At 46.4% G+C, this 23,502-nt stretch overlaps 1 protein-coding gene across 1 annotated transcript in view; it reads right to left on the minus strand.

The window, feature by feature from the left end:
- Positions 1-9,358, minus strand: part of PTGFRN (prostaglandin F2 receptor inhibitor) — an 85,447-nt gene extending 76,089 nt beyond the window's left edge. The window contains exon 1 of the mRNA XM_029231072.1: positions 9,214-9,358. Within this exon, the coding sequence (XP_029086905.1) occupies positions 9,214-9,262 (49 nt within the window). The 5' untranslated portion in view covers positions 9,263-9,358. The remainder of the gene's footprint in view (positions 1-9,213) is intronic.
- Positions 9,359-23,502: the final 14,144 nt, after the last annotated feature.

The following is a 23,502-nucleotide window of genomic DNA, read 5'->3' on the forward strand; positions in this document are numbered from 1 at the left end:
AGCTGGACCACTTGTGTGACTTTGAACAAGTTACTTCACCTCTCTGTGACTCAGTTTTCTCTTCTATCAAATGGAGGTCCTAACAGTACCTACCTCATGGGGTTATGAAGCCTACTAAATGAGTTAATATATAGAAAATGCAGGGCCTGGCACAAAATAAGTGTTATATAAAAGATAGGAAGAAATTTTTTTTTTATTTATTTTTGGCTGCGTTGGGTCTTCGTCGTTGGGTCTTCATTGCTGTGTGCAGGCTTTCTCTAGCTGCAGCAAGTGGGGTCTACCCTTCATTGCGGTGCCCGGGCTTCTCATTGCCATGGCTTCTCTTGTTGCGAAGCACAGGCTCTAGGTGCGAGGGCTTCAGCAGTTGTGGCACACGGGCTGAGTAGTTGTGGCTCGCGGGCTCTAGAGCTCAGGCTCAGTAGTTGTGGTGCACGGGCTTAGTTGCTCTGCGGCATGTGGGATCTTCCCAGACCAGGGATCAAATCCGTGTCCCCTGCATTGGCAGGCGGGTTCTTAACCACTGTGCCACCAGAAAGTCCCAGGAAGGAATTTCTTAAGGAGGAAATAATCCTCATGTTGGCTCCTCCCTGGCCTACCTGCTCCCAACTCCCATTCATCCTAGTCACAGGTTAAGACCTTTTCCCTACAACACCTGGGACTAATGCTTCTAAAACGTCACTGCTTAGTCTCCTAATCCCTTCGGCCAGACCCAGTCAGATGTTAAATTGGCCAAAATGACATGAGAGGTGAAAACTTTGGCTACTACTCACCCAGCCTACTACCCCTCGGATAGGCACTTCCAAGACCCTGGACTCAGAAGTTACCTCTTTTGACCCTCACCTCCTACCTTTCTGGCCCACCCACTCCCTTGTGCCTCTGAATCTGCTTTTTTACCCTCATCCTGTCCTCCAGGCCCTCAAACCTTCTGCAACTCACCAGGCCTTCCAGCCTCTCAGCTGCCTGTCCCACCTGGACTCCTTGGCCAACTGTCTCCATGATGCTGTCAGAGCTTTCTACAGATTCCCGCACCCCTCCTCTCACGGCAAGATCACACCATGTCCCTGCCTTGTTCCCCGGATGCTGAACCTGGTGGAAGAAAGTCAAGAAACCAGGCTGAGTGCCTCCACTACAGACCTAAGCTAGCCCCACCCTTCATGACTAACTGACCGCCTACCACATTCCCACAGAGCCCAGCCCGTCCCACTCTCCTCTAGCTCTGACGCTCTGAATGTGGCCTTTGCCTCAGAATTCACCAAGGAAGCCCAGGCCACCACATAACCCATGTGTGAAGCACTCTACCAGACAAGCGTTTCTCAAAATTTAGCACTCGAATCCCCTGGGGATATGGTTAAACCACAGACTCTGATTCAGCAGACTGGACTGGGCCCTGAGATTTTTCCCAGGTGCTGCCGACGATGTTAGTCCCCAGACCCCACTTTGAGTAGCAAAGTTCGAGGGATTTACATACGTGAAGTTCAATGTGTGCATTTTCCTAGACACATTATTATTAGTCTTCATGACAAAGCTGCAAGACAGGTAGCAGTCCCTTTTTACATGTGTAGAAAATGAGGTTCCAAGAGGTTAAGAAACCTGTCCAGTTTCACAGTGCTGAAGGGTAGGATTCAAATGGAGGGCTGATTCCAAAGCCTGAGCCCTATTTTTTCTCTCCATATGTGATTTTGAAGAGCAGAAACAGTTTAGAAACACACATGTCATGGTTTATTTGTAATATAAACTACTGAAATCTTAGCTGATGAAGATGGGAGAAAGATGGGTTATAATACTGCCCCGGAGTCCCCGTGCTGGAGATTCCAACTGACAGCTGAAGGCCTCAATGCAGCTGTCAGAGAGAAGGTTAATTCCACCAATCAACGTGGACGAAGACACCCAGAGGAACATGGGGGAAACTTTCAAAAATTTATACAGAGAATGAAAGGGAACATATAGATGACCTCTAGCTGATATGTCTGGGGATTCTGTGGCCACTCGCAGGGCTAAAAAGGCTGAGAGCACTGCAGAAACCATGTGTCCTACAGCACACAGCTCCTGCCCTATCCCCCTCCACCTCTCCCTTCCATCCTCTCCACAGCCTCCAAATCCAAGGCTTCTCTTTCTCTCTCTGGTTTTCGTGCAGCATTTGACTATTCCCTCTTTAACAAATCTACCTACATCCATCTCTGCTTGGCTTCTGATAGAGTGATCTCCTGGTTCTTCTGCCATCCCTGTGACTACTCCTTCTAGAACTCTCCCATTTCCTGTCCCCCAACTACAGGCATTCCCATGAACTTGCTCTTGACCCTCGCCTCCATCATCCAGGTGGTGCTGCACCTTCCGGGGATACCATCCACCACACATCTAGTGCATCCTGTCCCACCGTTGGAGGGCAGATCTGAGTTGGCTCTGTTCGCTGCAGAATCCCCAGTGCTCAGAACAATGCTTGGCCTGGAGCTGCAGGCACTCTCTCAATATTTGCTGAATAAATAGATGAGCTACTTACTCGCCATGTCACTGAGCTTCTCATCTTCCATCTTCAAACTGCCCATCCTAAGGCCAGGCTGGGGTTCAGGGGCTGTGGTTCCCCAAGTAAGAGACAGAAATGTCGATTTCCATCCAATCACAGCACACATAGGAAATGGGACTAGCTGTATGGCTCTCAGGGTAGACAGGGCTTCAGGTTTCGAGGCTGCTCTGATCTGTGGGCTCCAGGGGCTGAGGGTGTCAGTTGTCACAGTCAGTGCTTTTGAGATCTTGGAAAATTTTCCTCCACACCAACTGTAGTCTTTGTGAAGCAACAGAATGAGACCCAGTAATGAGACCCACCTACAACCCACCTGAGCCCCATGTGGATCCCTTACCATGGCCCACAAGCTGGGAGGTTCTAGCCCAGTCCAGCCCTAAGTAAGAACAAGGAAGTAACAAGATTATTAGTACGTTCTTGGCTTGGTGTCACTTTTAAGGTCTGAGAAGTGACCCATCTGTCCGCATTACTGCCTCTGTTTCAGTAGGATTCCAAGGTAGCACCCATCCTGAAATGTGCCTTGAACCCTTACGCTCAATTCTGTTCTCCACGGTTCTAAGCCAAATTTATCCTAGACAGTGCAACAGTGGCCGAACACTGTTTCCCCATTCCCCTGAAATATCCCGAGGGATGCAAATGCTTTCACATTCGGCACTTATAAAGGTGCAAAGCAGGATGCAATTAAGGTCCCCAAACATCATACTTAAACTTGAATCAGGCTGCTTAGTGACTGCATAATCCTGCACAAACACATAGGGAGTGTTGTGGAGAAATCAGCCTTTGAAGAACACAAATGTGCCCACAGCGCCAGCATCTCTAGTCTCCTGGAAATAGCATTGCTGGTCCACGACAGTGTTAACTACTGGGTCTAATTCTGTTGCTTCGCAAAGACTACAGTTGGTGTGGAGGAAAATATTCCAAGATCTCAAAAGCACTGACTGTGCCAACAGCAGCGCTTTGCCTTTTCCAGAAGATAAACTACAGAGAGTTTTTGCCGGTTCAAGTTATTTTCCCAAAGCGAAGAGTCAAAGGGCCTTGCTACCCTGCCTTTAAGAAACCAAGGCAATTAAACAGAATAGCTATGAACTGCCCTGACAGCTCCCCCCAACTTCATTCGATAAAGTGAGACGCAGACACGCTGACAGACAAGCACACACCTTATTTAACTGCCAGACACTGCACTAGTATGGAAATGTACATTCAACCTATGGGGTAGAAATCAGCTCAGCAGCTCGACACAGAAACAAAATAGACATATAAATGCCGACTAGCACGACTACCTTGTAAGGAATGATCACTGACAACTAGAGTTCCTATTCAGCAGGCTAATAAGAATAATTACAGCCGGGGCAGGCATTAATCAGCTTGGCAGATACAGGAATTCTGTTAACAAGGCTACAATGAGAGCCGAGCACTCTCTGAAGTCCACAGCACTTCAAAGACCGTTGCGCTGGATGGATTGACTAGGGTTCCTCCTGCCAGCCTTTCTCCTCCAGCGCTTTCTGGAGGAAGCTGCAATTTGGTCCCTTTCCTCAGAGCAGGGGTGGTGACGCCTTAGGGGTTGCGGAGCTGTCACATCTATGAGGTGCATCCTGGCACTGCCTCTCCCTTCCGGAATCGTGCCTGGGCTGCACTCGCCCCAGACCTTCCTCTTTTTAACCGCACTTTTGCTTTCAAACCAGTATTATACTTTTTCGTCTAAACTCATCTTGAGTGATACACAAAATAAGATTATGGTGAACATCGGTCAATCTTTCCTTAGTTGAGACCAAATTTGGGTCCTGTGATCAAATTCTGGCTCAGCCATGCAGTAGCTGTATGATTATGGACAAGTTATTTAACTTTTCTGGGTGTCGGTTTCCTCATCTGTAATATGGAGAAAATAGCAGTACCTTTCTCAAAATGTTGCCGTGAGAATTCAATAAGAAAATGTCCGTAAGAGCCTGACGCTTGGTATGCACGCTATAAATAGCAGCTATTATTACTCTGTACCTGTTAGGTGCAGAGCCCTGTGTAGAAGCTATGAGAAAAGACCAAACAAAATATTCAGTATACGGACACATGTACCTTATATATGAGTGGCTATGCCTGGGCAGTGGGAGGGTGGGCACATTCATCCTTCTACCTTATATCCTTTATAAGTGACACCGAGACTGCAAGCTGTCCCCCAAATCTGTTCTTCTCTTCTTCCACAGTAGCCAGCACACGGCTCCCACATTCCTCTGCATTTCCCGGCTTCCCTTGCAGTTAGTGTGGCCTGGACTAAATCCTCTGCCATGGAATGTGTGCAGAAGTGATGGGGGCCACTGCCGGGCTTAGCCCAGGAAGACTACATGCTTTTTCCCCTTTACAGGGCTGGAAGGGCAATGGTGACAACCCTTTCTAAGTGATCTTAGAAACTAGGGGCTGGGGCTTCCCTGGTGGCGCAATCTGCCTGCCAATGCAGGGGACGTGGGTTCGAGCCCTGGTCTGGGAAGATCCCACATGCCATGGAGCAACTGGGCCCGTGAGCCACAACTACTGAGCCTGCGCATCTGGAGCCTGTGCTCCGCAACAAGAGAGGCCGCGATGGTGAGAGGCCCGCGCACCGCGATGAAGAGTGGCCCCCGCTCGCCGCAACTGGAGAAAGCCCTCGCACAGAAACGAAGACCCAACACAGCCAAAAATAAATAAATAAATAAATAAATAAATTTAAGGAAAAAAAAAAAAAAGAAACTAGGGGCTGAAGACAGCAGAACTGCCCATCAGCCTGGGAGCCAGAATGCCTGTGTGCAACAGCGATCAGACCCAACCATTTCATCCAAAACATCCCCAAGAAGAGTTAGGAAAGACACTTCCATTGTTTGAACCCCTGTTCTTTGATTCCATTTGTTAGAGCAATTTAGCCTACCTAATACAATAATACATTACCCTTCTATGTTATTTGGATCTTAAAATATAGATGTAATGTTTTTGTTGTTTAAAAACTACTTCGATGGATTTGCAAGTATTTTTTTTAAAAGACACACATTAAGAGAGTATCTTAGTGACTTCCCTGGTGGTCCAGTGGTTAAGATTCCACGCTCCCAACGCAGGGGGCCCGGGTTCGATCCCTGTTCAGGGAACTAGATCCCACATGCCGCAACTAAAGATCCTGCATGCTGCAACAAAGATCCCACATGCCGCAACTAAGACCCGGCACAGCCAAATAAATAAATAAATATTTTTTTTAAAAAAGAGAGAGAGAGTATCTTAATCCCCCTCCACAATTTTCATACCTTCCTCTCTAATTCATGCTCCATGCTAGGACTGGCCTCCTCAAACACATCACCACGTTGTATCAATCTCACACTGCAAATTTTCAATGGCAACCCATGACCCACAGAAAAATGATATACACGTGCACTCATTCAGTCAGCCAATATTTATGAAACACGTACTCTGTGCCAGACACTCGATTAGTAAGAGGAATACTATAGTGAACAACACCAACCTGGTCCCTGCCCCACGGGATATAATCAGGGTGAGGAGTTAGACCAGGAACAGATAATCATATACAGTGAGATAAAGAAGTGCTCTGATGGGAGAAGCACAGGCTGTGTGGCAGCACCCACAGGCCAACAAGCCCACCCACATAGTGAAGACTTCAGCACTGCAAGAATAGCCTTCAGAATCCATCCCAGACCCACTTTTCCAGTTTGCCCTCCTAGTATCCCTCCTCCCACCTTCAGTTACATGGAACTTACATGCCCTTTTTGAATGAACCAGGCACTTTCACTCATCCACACTGGATGCCTTTCCCCAGAGCCTGGAAGCCTCTTCCATCCTTTCTTTCAAAATACTAATTATCCTCAAGGCTCAGCTTAAATGTCATCTCTTCAGCAAAGTCAACCCTGACCCCAAGTCAAAATTAATCATGCTCTTCCTTGCTTCCTACCAGCGCTTGGTTTCTATGCCAGGTATTTCATTCTGGCTTGTAGTTGGCTGCTTTATTAACTGTCTGCCCACCCCCACTGACCACTCAGTGAGACACTGTGTCTTGATCATTTGTCTGGGACACTCTTACGGACACACTGGGCATTCAAGAAATGCTGTATTAAATGGATGGATGAGACGAGTCAGACATGGGCAATGGAAGTGAAAACCTGCTTTATGAAGCTGAGTGGGTTCTTTGTGATTGTGATAGGTACACTCATTTAGGGAAGCTTTATGGAGGAAGTAGTTTTAGGGGGAAAAGTAAATACACAGGTAAGAGGAGAGAAGCAGGAGAGGCATTCCCAGGTCATGGGAAATGGAAAGGCCAGAAGATTCACATACATTCTATGTAAAGGATAGCAAACAGGTTCCTTAGAATGAAGCATCTGAATCAGACAGAAGACTAGAGGGGAGAGAATACAAGGGGCAGAACATCCTCAGAAGGAAATCATAAGGGACTAATGAGCTAAGGTGGGACCTCCAGAAACGATCCTTCAGGAAAACGATGAACTTAGAAGGGAGGCTGGAGGAAAAAGTCAAACAGGTACAGATGTCAGATCTGTGTGGGGAGCTGTCAGAACCCGAGCTAGGACAGTAACTTTAGATACAGGAAGGACAGGGAAGACGCTCGAGTCTGCACTATGGGAAAAGGAACAGAGTTGGGCGACAGTGTGAACGTAGAGGTCAAAGAGAGTGACAGCAAGATTATGCCCAGGTTGCAATACAAGAGCAAAGATGATCTAGCATATCATCATATTGGGTTTCAGGAATCAGTACAGTGCTAGAGTAGTAGTACCACAGGGAGGGCCTCCCGGAGGTCACACGGAAGCCACACCAAGTGAGATTCGGTACAGCAAGCTATCAGGTGAACATGAAGTTCAGGGACTGTTAGGGGACAAGGCATTGGCTGGTGACACCACACACACTGCCTGTGTGTAGTTGACATGAGATGTCCAGCCAGGGCAGGATATACTGGAATACCTCCGAGACTTCCCCAAGCTGTACTTTCCCCACTTCTATTTTTGCTTTTGCTGGTCTCTCTTTGCCCCCTCTCCCTTTTTCTCCCTCACCATAGTTACTCACGGACATTCTTTTCAAATTTCTACCTGGCCTCACCCTCTTAACTAGTACAGGGGCTGTGAATTGCACAACTTTGGGGAGGGCCATTCACACAGAGGACGAAGTGAACAGCAGCTCCTAGAGTTGTGCACTCAGTGCACGATCTGTGCAACCAGTAGCCGTGGCCCTGCTTGACCCAGACACATCAGCCAATTATGTAATGGGTGTGGACTACCACCAGCAGTGTGCAACAAACGGAAAACTTACAAGGGTCCCAGAGTGAAAGGAAGAGAATAAAAGCACTAGGACCACAGGCCACAGAAGAGATGCTACAAAATTAGGTGAAAGATCTGGAAGCTTTCTGCACCTGGTTGCAGCTAAAGCAATGTGGCTGGGTGAGCTCTTTTAGGGGCGGAGTTCCAGAAAACCCCTCAGACATGAAGGAAAAAAACACAGTAGCAGCTAGAAAGCCTGCCCCCCCCCCCCCCCCCAGCAGCAGGAGTCATGGGAGTTGGGACAGTGTGGAGCCTGGTGCCAGCTGGACGGGAGTGGCTGTGGAAGGTCTCCACTGGGACCCTCTGACCGTAAGTGCAGAGTAGTCATTTACCCTGGGTGCAGCTGGGACAGACACCACACACCATGTGCTTTATAAAAGATTCAGCTCTGCCTTCTCTAGCGGTGTGGAAGAGAACCCCTGGTCGGGTCACAGAATTCCTTCTGTTCTGGTTGACAGTGACCAAAGGGCTTCAGGAATAGCAAAGCTTTTAAGAGTCAGCCTTCCTGATCCGTGCTGGGCACTTAATCAGCAGATTATTTCTGTGGCTGATAACTACTTGGTTAGATTAATATAACCATATTACACGATGTGAAGATGGTGTCTGTGTGTATGGGTGAATGGAAGATGGAGAGGGGAAAAAAAAAATCACACCAAAGATTCCTTGGGTTGGGGGAGGGCGCTGGGCCAAATAATCAAGAGGCACCAAGGTTGAGAGAGGGTGGAAAACAGGGGACAGTAAGGGAGAAAAAGTAACAGGTAGGAAAAGTTGAAGAAACCAAGGTTCCCAGGTCTTTGTGTGCAAATATGCAGCGAGGCAGCTTCAGAGGAGCTGAAGGAGAAGACTGAGGCAGAAGAGCTAGCCACAACTAACATGACAGAGGGACCCGCGCACCGATTTTTACTGTAGCGCTCGGGGCCACCCGGTGACCTTCGCAGAAGGAAGTTGGCGGATCCTCTCGCTTCCCTGGAAAGGCAGCCCGGCGCGGGGGAGTGTGTGTGGAGTGCGGTTCGGCCGGTCTCGGCCATGGCGGGGCAGATCAAAGCCGCGGATTTCCGCTCCCGAGCCGGGGACGCGGGCCGGGACCGCAGGCACCTTCCGGGCCGGGAGTTCAAGGTGAGCCGGCCGCGGGCGGCTAACAGGTAGGGAGGGCCCGGGGAAGCCGGCCTGGGGCCACTCCCCCCCGCACATGTGCGGGCGAGGCTCGGCCTGGAGCACGGCGACTCGCACCCCGCGCGATTCGCGCCCGCTCCCCGCCGGGCCCCGCCGCCCGCGGATCCCGGCCCGCTCTCCCGGGAGTGGCCCCGGCACCGTCGGCGCCCCAGGCCGCGCGCGGCAGCCGCGCCCCACCGGTCCCCCCGCGCCTGGCCGAGCCCCCGCGCCCCGCCGGGCCCCGCGCGCACTCACCCAGCGACAGGAGCGCCAGCAGCAGAGGCCTCGGCGCCAGGCGCCCCATGCTCGCCGGGCGGGAGCGACTCTCCCCCTCCTCCTCCTTTCCCGCCGCCTCTCCTCCTCCTCCTCCTCCAGCTCCGGCTGCTCCAGAGTCAGCGCTCCTCCGCCTGGGCCGCGCGCCTGCTCCGCTCTCCTCGCAAGCCGAGAAATCCCAGCGCTGGGGCCGACGTGCGCCCCTCGCTCCGCTCCCGCCCGCCCGCCTCCGCCCTCCTCCGCCCTCCTCCTCCAGCCGGCCGGGCACCGGGAGCCGGGCGCCAGGGCCGCCCCGCCGAGCCGAGCGTGTAGCCGCGACCGCTTCCCGAAAGCAGGAGGGAGGAACCGCAGCGCTCGCCCGCCCGCGCCTCCCATCCGGCGCTTTGCCAGCAACAAACACAAACTTTCCCAAGCCCCTCCCCGCTCCAGGTAACAGAGGCAGGGCCGGGGCCACCCGCTTAAAGGGGAGGAGACGTCGAAGCCCACCCAGCTCCCCCCTCGGGGCCCCCGCCCCGCGGCAAACTTTCCTCCGACCTTTAAAAGTTGGCCTTAGAAAGACTCATCTGGAAATTCCATCGCTTGAGCTCCATTCCGAGCCACCCCGCGTTCCACCACTCTGGAGTCACCCACGCGGGGCTCCAATTCCCTCAGCTAACTCCCCGCACCTTCACCCACTTGTCCTGAACTAAGCACCCCACCAACCAGCCGCTTGGGCCTGGCTAAATATTATTCAGATATGACTGAAAGAGATGTAAGGACTTTCTTTGTTTTTAAATATTTCTTTTAGTTATTTATTTGGTTGCACCAGGTCTTAGTTGCAGCAGGCAGGCTTCTTAGTTGAGGCATGCATGTGGGATCTAGTTCCCTCACCAGGGACTGAACCTGGGTCCCCTGCATCGGCAGTGCGGAGTCTTAACCCCTGTGCCACCAGGGAAGTCCTGAGAGGAAAGGACTTTAAAGGCTGCGGATTCTCGCCTCCAAGGTGCAGAGGCCTTATTAAGTGTTTGGTGCCTTGCCCTGGGATTCACATCGAAGTGTCAAGACCAGAACCCAGATCTCACAGGCTCTGCTCACTGCCCTGAGGCTGGGTGGGCCTGCCTCGCCTCTCCTCACCCACCTCCTTCCTTCTCAGGGGTGCCTATGGCACTGATTAACACTCCCCACGAATAGACCCATGGGGGGAGGGGGGCAGACCCTGGGAACCCAAGTGTATTAATAGCTACAGTACTTCATATGGAATGTGCTCTTTAGACTTTTTATTTATTGCTTTAAGTGGACACAACTGTTTGCCAATAAAGATTCTTTTTTTCCCCCCATAATGGGGCTTTGTGCTTTTGATTTGAATACAAAAGGCCCAGTATTGGGGGAAAAAAATTAGTGTTCATTGTTTAAAACTTCACAAGGATAATTCAAACATACAGGGAGCAGAACTGGTGCCCCCGCCCCCCAATACCACAGCCTTTCATTAATATATGCAAAACAAATCACAGATGTTAATGGGAAACTGCCCCAATTGGGGAGAGGAACATTGCTTTTACTCTGATAATCATTATTTCCACTAACAAGTGTTTCTTATTTCCACTAACAAAAGTGCCTAAATTTAGCCAGGTATGAACCCTTCTGCAAGACTCTTAAAAATTCATACCTGGTGGGACAATAATGTGAAGGTACTTAACGCCATTGAACTGTACACTTTAAAAACAGTCAAAATGGTAGATTCTATGTTATATATATTTTAACACGATAAAAAATTTTATTTTTTATTATTTTATTTTATTTTATTTTTGTTGGGGGGGCTGCATTGGGTCTTCACTGATGCGTGCAGGTGCGCTGGCTTCTCATTGCAGTGGCTTCTTTGGCGGAGCACTGGCTCTAGGCGCACGGGCTTCAGTAGTTGTGGCGTGCAGGCTCAGTAGTTGTGGCTCTCAGGCTCTAGAGTGCAGGCTCAGTAGTTGTGGCACACGGCCTTAGTTGCTGGCCTGTGGGATCTTCCCGGACCAGGGATCGAACCCATGTCCCCTGCATTGGCAGGCGGATTCTTAACCGCTGCGGATTCTTAACTGCTGCGCCACCAGGGAAATCCAAAAAAAATTTTTTTCAATTCATTTTTGTCACCAAGCCTTTTTTCATGCCATTTACCCACCCTACAATTCCTTTCCATTTCCCATCCCATAGAATTTTTCAGGCAAATTTTTCAATTTAATTCAATCAACCTTAAATGCAAGCCTAATATTAGGCCTTGGGGGATGGTGGAACTGCAGAGAAGAGTAAGGCCTGGCTTCTCCAGAAGCTCAAATCTTTCCCTTTCTTAACTATGCACAGTGCTTAATGTCTGAAGCACACATTCTGGCACTTGGTCACGATTGGTTTAGCACATGCTATGGACCGAATGTCTGTGGACCACCCAAATTCATATATTGAAGCCCTAATCCCCAATGGTGTTTGGAAGTGGGGACTTTGGAGAGTAATTAGGTCCTGAGGATGGAGCCCTCATGCATGGGATTAGTGCCCTTATAAGAAGAGACATGAGAGATTATATCTATGCTACGTGATGATATAGCAAGAGGGCATCTGTCTGCAAACAAGGAAGAGATGCCCTCACCGGGTACTAAATGGACCAGCACCTTGATCTTGGCCTTCACAGCCTCCAGAACTGTGAGACATAAATGTCTGTTGTTTTAAGCCACCCAGTTTATGATATTTGTTATATCAGCCCAAGCTAACAACATACACATTGCTCCCATCTCTGTCTAATAATGGAAGGGCCGAAGAGACTGTCACATGCTCATTTTACATCTCTCACATCACTGCAGAGTCGATGTTTGCTAAAAACTCTTCTGTTTAGCAAACAAAGTGCAAGTCTGGGTGTGTGCCTGGCATATGGTAGGTCTTTAGTAAATATTTGTAGAATGAATTAATGCTAGGCACTGGGCTAGAGCCTGGGAATACAGGGGTAAATATAACAGTTCCTGCCCTTGAGGTGCTTACAGTCTGTGCATCCTGACTTAGTAGGTGTGACAGCATTTGCAGTTGTGACACAAGGGAGTGGCCAGTCCTGGGGAAGCTTGTCCAAAAAAGCTCAGAGGGGATGACTGTGAACCAAGTCTTGAATGATCAGCAGGTCTTTAGCTGTGAGGTGGAGGGGTGATCTTACAATAGATGTTGTATATTTAATGTGATAGTGATTCTTCTCCCCTCCCTTCCCCACACCTAGATGTTATTAAATTAATGGTGCATCTTACAATCATGGAAACAGCAGTGGTTAGTTGAAATGGAAAGAAGAAATAAGGCTTTCCAGGCAGGGCCAGTAGACTGAGGACTAAAAATGGGTGGCCTGTTAGTGGTGGGCAGTTAACTGTGTCATGAAAGTCAGCCCAAGACAGCTGTTGTTGTAGCAGAAAATGAGGCTAAGTTAATAACTCCAGATGCTTGGTCGTAACACCACACCCTTTGCATAGCCCTGACTACCAAAGGATAAAATATGTTTCGAACTAGAGGAACATAGCACCTGAAGTGACCAGCACAGCTTGTTAAGTCATGACTCTGGAATCTGATGATGCTTTTATTATGAAAGATGTTTTTTTGCCAGAGCGAGTAACCCCCTATCCAGGTAAGGCTTCTGCCCCAACGAACTGTTCTCAGTTTGCTTAGTCTGTAAACTTGCCTGGGGCAGGAAGGCTCACTCTCCAGCAACTCTGACCCACACCCATCCCCAAGGAGGTGAGTCCCACCTCCATGAGTTTCATGCCAGATCACAGAGACCCTCAGAGGCTCTGGTCACAACAGCCAGCCATTACTGTCTCTTGATTACACGGATCTGTCTGCAGACATTACCCCTGAAAACTCCATGAGGGTCCCACAGACTCACTCCTAACAGGTTTTCCTGCTGAGATCAGTAAAATCACATTGTTTAAAGTTGAACATGGAAACGTTAAAAGGTCCCATGGAATGAATTTGCCGATTTTGCCGATTGTCCTAAGATTCACCCAGACCTTATGTGTTAGCTTTGCCGCCTCCACCAGCCCATACTCCCTCTCTCTCTCTCTCTCTCTCTCTTTCTGTTTCTCTCTCTGTCTCTCCAGATGACCTGGACGCTACTTTAGCAGAATGGCCAGCAAAGGCGTGTGTTCAATGGCGACATTTCATTACACTAATCAATTTCATTAAGTTGTCCTTGAATTGTTTCCAGGTGTCTATTTCCCCTATTGAAGTTAAACAGGGGATTACTAAAAGTAATTACTAAGTAATTACTAAATTTCAAAAAGAAATTTAAGATTTAATCATGGAATTAGAGAATGGAATTAAGAGTTAAAAAGGGAGGGGTGGTGAGAGGAAGCCTTCATTTCCTGATGAGTGAGAGTCATTCGGTGCTGGTGAAGCCGTGAGGGAAGTTGTGGAATGCCCATCTGACAAGCTTCAAAAACAGTAAGGGGCCTTATCTGTTTGAAATGGGTTAAGCGTGGTCCTGCCGAGGGCTGTGCTCTGTGACCTCTGGCCTCAAAGACCAAAATGGGAGATAATGAGGAAAGTGTCCTGAGATGCCTGGAACTGCCCCTGATTCCAGGCCAGAAGTGACTTCCAAGCACTTACTCCTGCAGGGACACTGGGGTGAAAATGTGAGAAGAAAAGTAAGAAAATGGAATGAGACAAGTCTTGCAATAAAAGCTTTCTACAAAAGTGAGGCATTATGACTATATTACGCGTATGCATAGCCCTTGCCCTAGAGGAGTTTATAATCTAGTTTAATGTATCAAAAGACCTGGACTGCTGTAAAGGAAGGGGAGAAGATTGATGCCAGAAGAGCAAAGGAAATTGAAAGGGAGGCAAGTAGATTAGAGAGGCACCGGTTATTGTGTGTAGTATTGTGCCAAAACACTATCATCTGGGCTGAAAATACCTCCGACGATGAATAGAGACAGCAGAGTCCATTACAAGAAGGAAGTGCAGCCACATCGCAGAAGTTGGAAATAGTTAGAGGGAGCTCGGGATGTTGGGGGAGATGATTTACCGAAAGCTAGGGCTGCCGAATGTGATGGTACCCAAAGGTGCCCACCTGGCCTGAACTTGTGCCCTGGCCCCGAGCTGGTGTGCCGGGGAGGGGGCTTTCTGCCTTTCCTGGAAGGTACTTTACCCCGGTCTTCACACAGAAGCATGGGTGGGGGTGGGAGTGTCCCCCTTCCTTCCCCTGACCATTCCTCCACCAGCCTTTCTCACCCAACTTGAGCTCTGCTTGAGGGTTCAAATGGAACAATGCCTTAAGTTCTAGGCACTACATCTTAAAAACACTTGCAAACTAAAATGCATCCAGAGTAGAGCTACTAGCTAAAATACAAGATGCCCAGTTGAACCTGAGTTTCAGATAAACAAAGAATACTTTTTCAGTATAAATACGTCCCATATATCATATGAAGCATACTTAAACTGAAAAAGTATTCCTTGTTTATCTGCAACACAAATTCAGCTGGACATTCTACATTTTTATTTGCTAAGTCTGGCAACCCTCATCCAGAGAGGAGTTACCTTATATGGAAATAGGTTCTTCTGGAAGACTTGGAGAAGACAACAGGGAGCTCTGAATAGTTATCTTCAGATTATGGTGAAGTTTTGCGTTTCAAAGGAGGAATAGACTTGCTTCGGGTGTTATGTTGAGTCACTGGGTAAAAGTTGCTAAGAGACTGAATTGGCCTCATTTGTCATTACCAGTTAGTCATCAGTGATGAGAGGAGCTATGTTATTTGGTGTTATCCTCTCCTCTCTAAAAAGCATTCAGTGAAAGGTTACATGCCTACCTGTAAGGGGGGCCATGGGGGAATTACTGTGTTGGGTGAGGCACTAGACTAGCTGCCTTCAAAGGAAGTCCTTTCCAACCTCAAGACTGTGTGATTTAACTAAATCCAGGCAACTCTCTTTTCTAGTTCCTCTTCCAAAGTTAAGTCTTTGTCTCTGCTGTTTCCTTTTCTTGCACTTCCACCCGTTTGGGCTGGGCTGGTGTGTGCCCTTGCAGCATTAGAGAACAGGGCACGGTCAGATGTCAAAGCTGTATGGAAAACTAGGATAATACCCCTGGTACCTACCTACTCTACTGCTAGGGACTCAAGATTAATGATTGCGAAACCAAGCTACCATTTTTGGTAGATATCTCCCCATTTTTATCCATTTTGTAGCTCATAATGGCCCTCAGCAAGTCACTGAGCAGAGAGATACATTTTTGCAACCTTGTCTCTCCTGGAAGGTACTTGGGGTTTTGCAAGCCAGCCACTTCAGGGATACTTTACTGAATGGCTTTCCTTTCCCTGGGGCAGAGGCCGGTTTGTAGCCCCTGCTCCAGTAATTCTTTCTGGCCTAAAATTGTTGTATCCGTGCTTTATGACATAAAGCCTCTGCGGCTGGCCTGGATCACCCATTTGCCTCTAAGTTAGAAAGAATGCAAAGTTACTTTCCGAGGAGAATCTTGGCGGCCTGCCCACGAAAACCCTGGCGGTCTGCTTCCCAGCCGTGGTGGGTGTGCTCGTGTGGCCCCAGCCTCTCACAGGAGGATGTCAGAGCTGCTCCAGGTGGGCTGATTGATGGCTAGCGCAGTATTTATGGAAGATTACCGGCGTCAATGCAGTCGGTACGTTTCTTTAGGTACCCTGAGATCTACCCCTGAATTATGAATTAAGCAGACCATCAGTGAGCTTGATATCTGGCTATATCCTATCGGCACCCCCATAAAGTTGCTTTCATGGAATTGCATTTTGTCACGATGTGCCATCAGTCTGTACTGAGGGATGTCCTAAGGAACAGTCCTAAGGACAGGTTTACAGATCCTCTTCATCACATTAGGCAACAGCCTCTCTACTTAGGACCCAGCGAGAAATTTTACTCTGGTCTCAGTACTACAAAGAGTTGTGCTTTTCCTTAGCGACTGGTTTCTTTTTACCTAGTGGACTTTGTAAATATTATAACTGGCAGTTTTCCTTTTCATGGTAGTGGTTAGAAAGCTTATGGTCAAATCTGTGGCCTTCCTCTAGCAGAAAGGAATAGGACTTCCAGCATAATTTTTTTTTTTTTTTTTTTGCAGTACACGGGCCTCTCACTGTTGTGGCCTCTCCCGTTGCGGAGCACAGGCTCTGGACGTGCAGGCTCAGCGGCCATGGCTCACGGGCCTAGTCGCTCCACGGCATGTGGGATCCTCCCAGACCGGGGCACGAACCCATGTCCCCTGCATCGGCAGGCAGACTCTCAACCACTGCGCCACCAGAGAAGCCCCAGCATAAATTTTGAATTACCTCACTTCCAGCTCCTCCTTCCCTTGCCACCATAATTTTCCCTTTCCCTCATTTTATCTTTTTTCATTTGCATTTCTTTTATTCTGTTCAGGCAGTGACACAATGTAGGAAGCAGTTTCCTATCCTCCCTACTGTAAAATTCTATTCTACACCTCCTGCCCTTCAAGAGACATTTTAAATTCTAACTCCTCATTTGCAGATTAAATACAATGAGGTAATAATCACAAGAAACGAACTCTGCTTCCAGGCAAAGGCTGGAAGGTGATTCGCCTGTGTCAGCCACCCTTGAACTCGGAGTACTGTTGGGATGAAGAGGGCACTGAAACCCATCAGAGTCTTCGGAGTTCCTGAGAAAGCACATCGTTTCCAAGAGCAGCAGGCAGCGGCCTCTCCTCCGCTAACCCTTGAAAAGTGTGCTGTTCCTTCGTCTTCACTGATTAGCAAATATGAGAAAGAGCTCGCTCTCTCCAAGCACACAAGGGTTGGAGGGTTGGAGTGGTCTGCGAGTGTCCTGGGCAGATGGATGGTAAGTGACCCCAGATTCTATGCAGGCAACCGCTCAACCGCTCAGTGTGACGGTCCTGCCAGCCCTGAACTGCTCTGCTGCTTCTCACTTCTTAGCGTCTGCTGCCATCCTGTCCTCCCTCTGCAGTGCCTCTCACACTGCTACATGTAGCCACCCCTTAGGTTAGGTTCCCTTGAAAGCAAAACCTGAGACCCTGACTTGGGTGTGAGTGGCTGATTTGGCAAGTGATCTCAGAAAGCAGTACTGAGGGAGCGGGGGGGCAAGTCGGGGAAGGAAAGAGAGAGAATAAAGAGTGTGTTCTCCAGGGGGACATCTGTGTCCCATGTGCCTCAGAACTGTCCCCCAGGAACAGAAGCCTCAGGCATTGGCCCTCTGACTGTCATGTCTCAACAGCTGGGGTTGGCCCCCAGTGACATTAACTCCTCCACGCCTCTGTCTGCAGCTTCTGGGCCCAGAGTCCTGATGCAGGCAGGTGGAAAAACACGGGTGTGCTTGGGCTGGGCCACTGACAGCATGCACTGAACTGTCACCCTTGGCTGCGTGGAAACCATGGGAAGGGCCCAGGGCTGTGTCTCGGGGCATCTACTATGGCTACAGCCCTCCCTGTTTCCCCAGGCTGCTGTCCTCACCATGCCTTGTGCATATCTCTAGCTCTGTATTTAATGCATGTGCCTTATAGTTGCACAACTGTCCTGTATTTACATCTGTCTCCCCCACCAGAATGAGAGTAGAAGCTGTGTTCCACTCACCCAGCACCCAGCACGGTGTTCGACACATAGCAGGCCTGCTTAGTAAATGCTTCCGCTCCAACTGTTAGTGTAATTTTATCCCTTATCTATTGAAGTGCCATATAAAATTTTATTTGAGGAAAAAATAATCCAAAACCACTATCTACTCTAACCCCCTCATTTTACAGATGAGGCATCTGAGGCCCAGAGAGCCCAAGTAACTTGTCCACGATATCACAGTATATTAAAGTGATTACGGAGTATTAAAATGATTTCACCAAGTAGGCCAAATGCAGACAAGGGAGCCAACTGGAGTTACAGTGTGAATTATTAGCACTTCAAACGGAGGGTATGACCACCTCTCTTCTGGGTTTCCAGGAGGAAATTGCTTAAAATAAATTTACTTGGAACGTTCTTGAGATCTGATTAAAGAGGTGAATGGCTCGAGTGAGGCTCTCTCTTCTAGGAGAAGAAATTCATCCTCTGTAAACACATTTGCAGGTAACGTACCAAGGACTTTGAATCAGAAGGAACTCATTTAGCATTTCCTTCCACCAGGCTGTTCATCTGACAGTGGCAGCTATAGGAAGAATGTTGTGTTTGTTTTTAATAAAAAATGAGGTGTGAATGGTACTACTATCTTAATAAACTGGAAAAGCCTTCTGCCAGCCCTTGCCTTTGCCCATGCTCCCTTCCTACCTCTAGACCATCCTTCTATTGCTGTCTTGGGCACATGTTCGATATGCAGAATGCCACGGGTGGTCAAAGATTATGATGAAAACAAGAAAAATAAGATTTGACCACTTCTCACTGCATGCTAGTATTAAAGACAAAACAAAACAAAAAAACCTGAAACCCCTTATTTTGTGGGGAGGGGGGTTGTCATGTGAGTCGTGAGAACTAGTCATTCCTGCCAAATAAGAGAGTTAGGGGGCTTCCCTGGTGGCACAGTGGTTGAGAGTCCGCCTGCCGATGCAGGGGACACGGGTTCGTGCCCCTGTCCGGGAGGATCCCACATGCTGCGGAGCGGCTGGGCCCGTGAGCCATGGCCGCTGAGCCTGCGCGTCCGGAGCCTGTGCTCCACAGCGGGAGAGGCCGCAGCAGTGAGAGGCCCGCGTAACGCAAAAAAACAAAACAAACAAACAAACAAACAGAGAGTTAGGATTTATGTGGACAGACCTACTCGTACTAAACTTTTATTTGCCCAGACATTGGTCAACATTATTCTAGAAAAGAGGGGCTGGTGTAGCATTTCCATGGTCCATGACACTGTGACAAAAACAAAAAAGAACTTGGTGAGTGTAAGGCAGACACCTTCTCCTCATCTGTGTGGCCCATTCTTAAAAGTTTTCCTTTGGACACTCATCTAAGCCAGAAGCACCAAAAATCAAATGATGAAGAAAGCAACAGTGCTGTTTTTCTTCAGGCGATGTACGATAAAAGTTAAGAGACCTGAACTGGAGTCACACAACATAGGTAAACGTTCAGGCTCTGCCACTGACAAAAGCTCTCTGACCTGACCCAAGTGATTTAAACTCTCTGGGTCTTTTTCCACATCAGTAAAGTGGGGACAAAAATACTATTGTTTGTGGGATAACTGAGCAATGGTAAATTACACATTTCTGTGGTAGAAGTTGTTGGTTTGTCACTCAACAGTGAGTGCCCCCACCTCTACCTCCACCATGACAGACACCCAGATGCCACCAGAATGTGTGTCCCATTCCACCGTGTGGAGTTATCACTGAGAATCAACTCTCCTGCAGGGAACTGTATTTCTACTCCCTTTCCATCTAGATGTGAGTAAGTATGAGCAGAAATTCCATATGTAACTTTGAGGGGAGCAGGTTAAGAAGTAGTTCTGTGGCTTCTTTATAGTCTCTTTCCCCCATCTGCTCAGTGGAAGCAGACACCTAAGGTGACAGAACCACGAGATGGGGAAGAAACCTGAGTCCCCGAATCTCTACATGAAGGAAAGCTGCCCGCAACCAGGAGCACCTGCCTTGTCCTGTCATGCTAGGGAGAAATTAGCTTGGAAGGTGTTCGGTCACTGAAATGTGAGGGTTTACTTGTTACAGCTGCTACAGTTACTCTAAGTAATATACCTCCCTTCCTCTTTTCTAACAGAACATCACTGTTGCTGAGAATTCCACCCACTTCTATTGAACCGTATAGCTCAAGGGAGACTGCCTCCATCCCCTGGCCCAGCGGGTAGTTCCTGATCGTTCTACAACATGAGCTCTCTAAAGCTCCAAGGCTAAGCTTCATAAATTCTATTCCCTTGTCAGTGATTAGTTTAAGCATGAACATGTGAGCAAATTCTGGCCAATGAGAGGTTAAAGGAGGTCTTCTGGGAGGGGTTCTTGGAAAGGTCTTCTTTTTCTTATATAAATATAGCTACTCTAGCTTTCTTACCATTACTGGGTTTTTGTTTTGTTTTGATTTTCTTTTAATTATTATTTTTAAGTTTTATTGAGGTGTTATTTACATATAATAAAATTCACCAATTTAAATATACAGTTTGATGAGTTTTTACTAATCTAGACAGTCATATAATCACAACCACCACAATCATAATAAAAAATATTTCTACCTCCCCAAAAGTTTCCCATGCTCCTTTGAGGTCAGTCTCCTCCCTCTATACCCTGTCCCTGGCAACCACTGATCTGGTTTCTATCACTATAGTTTTGCCTTCTCTAAAATGTCATATAAATTGAATCATACAGATATAGTCTTGTATGTCTGGATTCTTTCACATAGCTTTTGAGATTCATCCATGTTATTATATGTATCAGCAGTTCATCCATTTTTATTGCTGAGCAGTATTCCATTATAGATATAACACAATTTGTTATCCATCAGTTGATGCATACTTGTGTTCTTTTAAGTTTTTTTCTATTATGAATATAGGTACTATGAACATTTGCAAGCAAGTATTTATGTGGACATACATTTTTTTCTCTTGGAAAAATGCCTGGGAGTGGTATTACTGGATCATATGTTAGGTTTATGTTTAAATTTATAAAGCACTGCCAAACTGTTTTCCAGATAACATTTTGGAATATATTATTTGACATTCTTACCAGAAACATATGAGAGTTTCAGTTCTTCTACACCCTTGTCAACACTTGGTATTGTCAGACATTTTTAACTTAAGCTATCCTAGTGGGTCTGTAGTATAATTTTAACGGGTTTTTAATCTGCATATCTCTAGTGACTAATCATGTGGAGTATCTTTTCACGTGTTTATTTGCCATCTGAATATCTTCTTTGGTGAAGTGTCTATTCAAATGGTTTGCCCATTTTTAATTGGGTCGTTTCTCTTCTTATGAATAGCTTATAGAAGTTCAATATGTGTTTTGAAAACAAGTCCTTTACCATATACATGTTTTGCAGATATTTTTTTCGGATTCATGTTTGCATGGTATATCTTTTTCACCTCTTACCTTTACCTATCTGTGACTTTTTACTTAAAGTGCAAGTTTAGTAGATTGTATCTAGTTGGGTTGTGCTTTTTATTCTGTCCTGACAATCTCTGCCTTGTAATTGGATTGTTTGAAACATTTACATTTAATGTAACTTCAATATGGTTGAGTTTAATTCTATGATCCTGTTTGTTTGCTATTCATCTCAACTGATCTTTTCTTTTCCTGCCTTTATTTGGATTGAGTTTTATTTTGTTTTTAAGTATTCCATTTTATCTTTTCTTTTGGCTTTTAGGTATACCTCTTTGCTATTCTTTTTAAAAGTGGTTTCTCTGTTTACAGTCTGCATCTTTAACTTGTCACAGCCTACCTCATATAAATAGAAGAGGTTACAACACTACTTCCATTTCCCTTTCCCCTCCCTTGTGCTATTGTTTTCATTAATTTTCTTCTACATTTGTTATAAATCTCAGACTACATTATTGTTATTTTTGGGTTACACAGTCAATTACCTTTTAAAGTAATTTAAAAATAAGGAAAAATGTCTCATATTAATCCACATGCTTACATTTCCAGAGCTCTTCATTTCCTTGTGTGGTTCCCAATTTCTATCTGGTATTGTTTTCCTTCCACTTGAAAAACTTCCTTAATATTTCTTGTAAGTGTACTACTGCAGGTGATAAATTCTCCAGTTTTTATTTGCCTGAAAATGTCTTTATTTTGTCTTCATTTTTTGAAGGAACAATTTCCCCTGGATGTAGAATTCTAGGTTGTAAGTTTTCATTTTCTTTCAGCACTTTAAAGATGTCATTCATTGTTTTCTGGCTTCCTTGACAAAAACTCAGCCTTGTCAGCCTTATTTTTGTTTTCCTGTACACTGTATATCTCTTTCTGTGGCTACTTTAAAGATTTCCTCATTATCATTGGTTTTCAAAAATTTTATTAAGATGTGTTTTGCTGAGATTTTCTTTGTATTTATCCTCTCTTGGGTTTATTAAAATATTTAAGATCTGTGGCTTATAGTTTTCATCAAATTTTGAAAAAATTTGGCCACTATTTTTTCAAATGTATTTTTTGCCCCTGCTACCCTTTTTGTCTTTCTGAACTCCAATTATATGTATGTTAGTCACGATATTACCCCATAGGTCACTTTGGCTCTGCCCATGGTTTGAAAAACATTATTCTGTCTGTGCTTCAATTTGGATAGCTTTTATTGCTATCTCTTCAAGTTCATTGATCATTTCTTTTGCAGTATTGATTTTGCTGGTAAGCCCATCCAGCAAATTTTTCATTTCAGATATTGTATTTTCAGCTCTAGAGATTTCTTTTCATTATTTTTGCAGTTTCCATTTATTGCTTCATTATCTTCGTGTTCTATCTTGAATTCTTCGACATATTTATAACAGCCGTTTAAATTATTGTTTGTTTGTGTTTTCTTTTGGCCACACCACATGGCTTGCAGGATCTTAGTTCCCTGACCAGGGACTGAACCCAGGCCCCAGCAGTGAAAGCATGGAGTCCTAACCACTGGACTGCCAGGGAAGTCCCTAAAATTCCTTTTTTGAAAATTCCACCTTGATGTCATTTTTAATCTGTTTCTACAGACTGTTTTTTCTTCTGGTTAAGAGGCACATTTCTCTGCTTCTTTGCATGTTCAGTAGCACTTGGATGCTAGTCATTGTGGGTATTATATTGTTGAGTATCTGGATTTTGTCATCTTCCTTTAAGGATTGATAGGCTTTATATGGGCAGGCAGTTAAGTTACCTTCAGATAAGCTTGATTCTTTTTTTTTTTAACTATTAAAAACTTTTTTTTATTCTTAGAAGTAATGTATGCTTATTATACAAAAGTTGGAAGTCTAAAAAGTATAAAAACAGAAAATAAAACAACACAGAATATAATTATCCAGCAATAACCACTATTAATATTTGTATATTTCCTTTCAATGTTTTTTACCCCTTAAGGATAAATTTCATTAAAAAAATACATAAACAATATTATAATGAATAAACAGCTCTGTTTCCTGCGGGTTTTTTTCTCTTTTTTTTTTGTGGTACGCGGGCCTCTCACTGTTGTGGCCTCTCTCGTTGCAGAGCACAGGCTCCGGACGCGCAGGTTCAGCGGCCATGGCTCACAGGCCCAGCCGCTCTGCGGCATGTGGGATCTTCCCGGACCGGGGCACGAACCCGTGTCCCCTGCATCGGCAGGTGGACTCTCAACCACTGCGCCACCAGGGGAGCCCTCCTGTGTTTTTTACATTACATTTTCTCATGTTATTAAAAGTCTTTTATAAACTTTTTTAGCCTTTTATTTTGAAATAATT

The sequence above is a fragment of the Monodon monoceros genome, unplaced genomic scaffold, assembly GCF_005190385.1.
Source record: "Monodon monoceros isolate NGI ecotype Baffin Bay Population unplaced genomic scaffold, NGI_Narwhal_1 Super_Scaffold_18, whole genome shotgun sequence".
NCBI classification, from domain to species: domain Eukaryota; kingdom Metazoa; phylum Chordata; class Mammalia; order Artiodactyla; family Monodontidae; genus Monodon; species Monodon monoceros.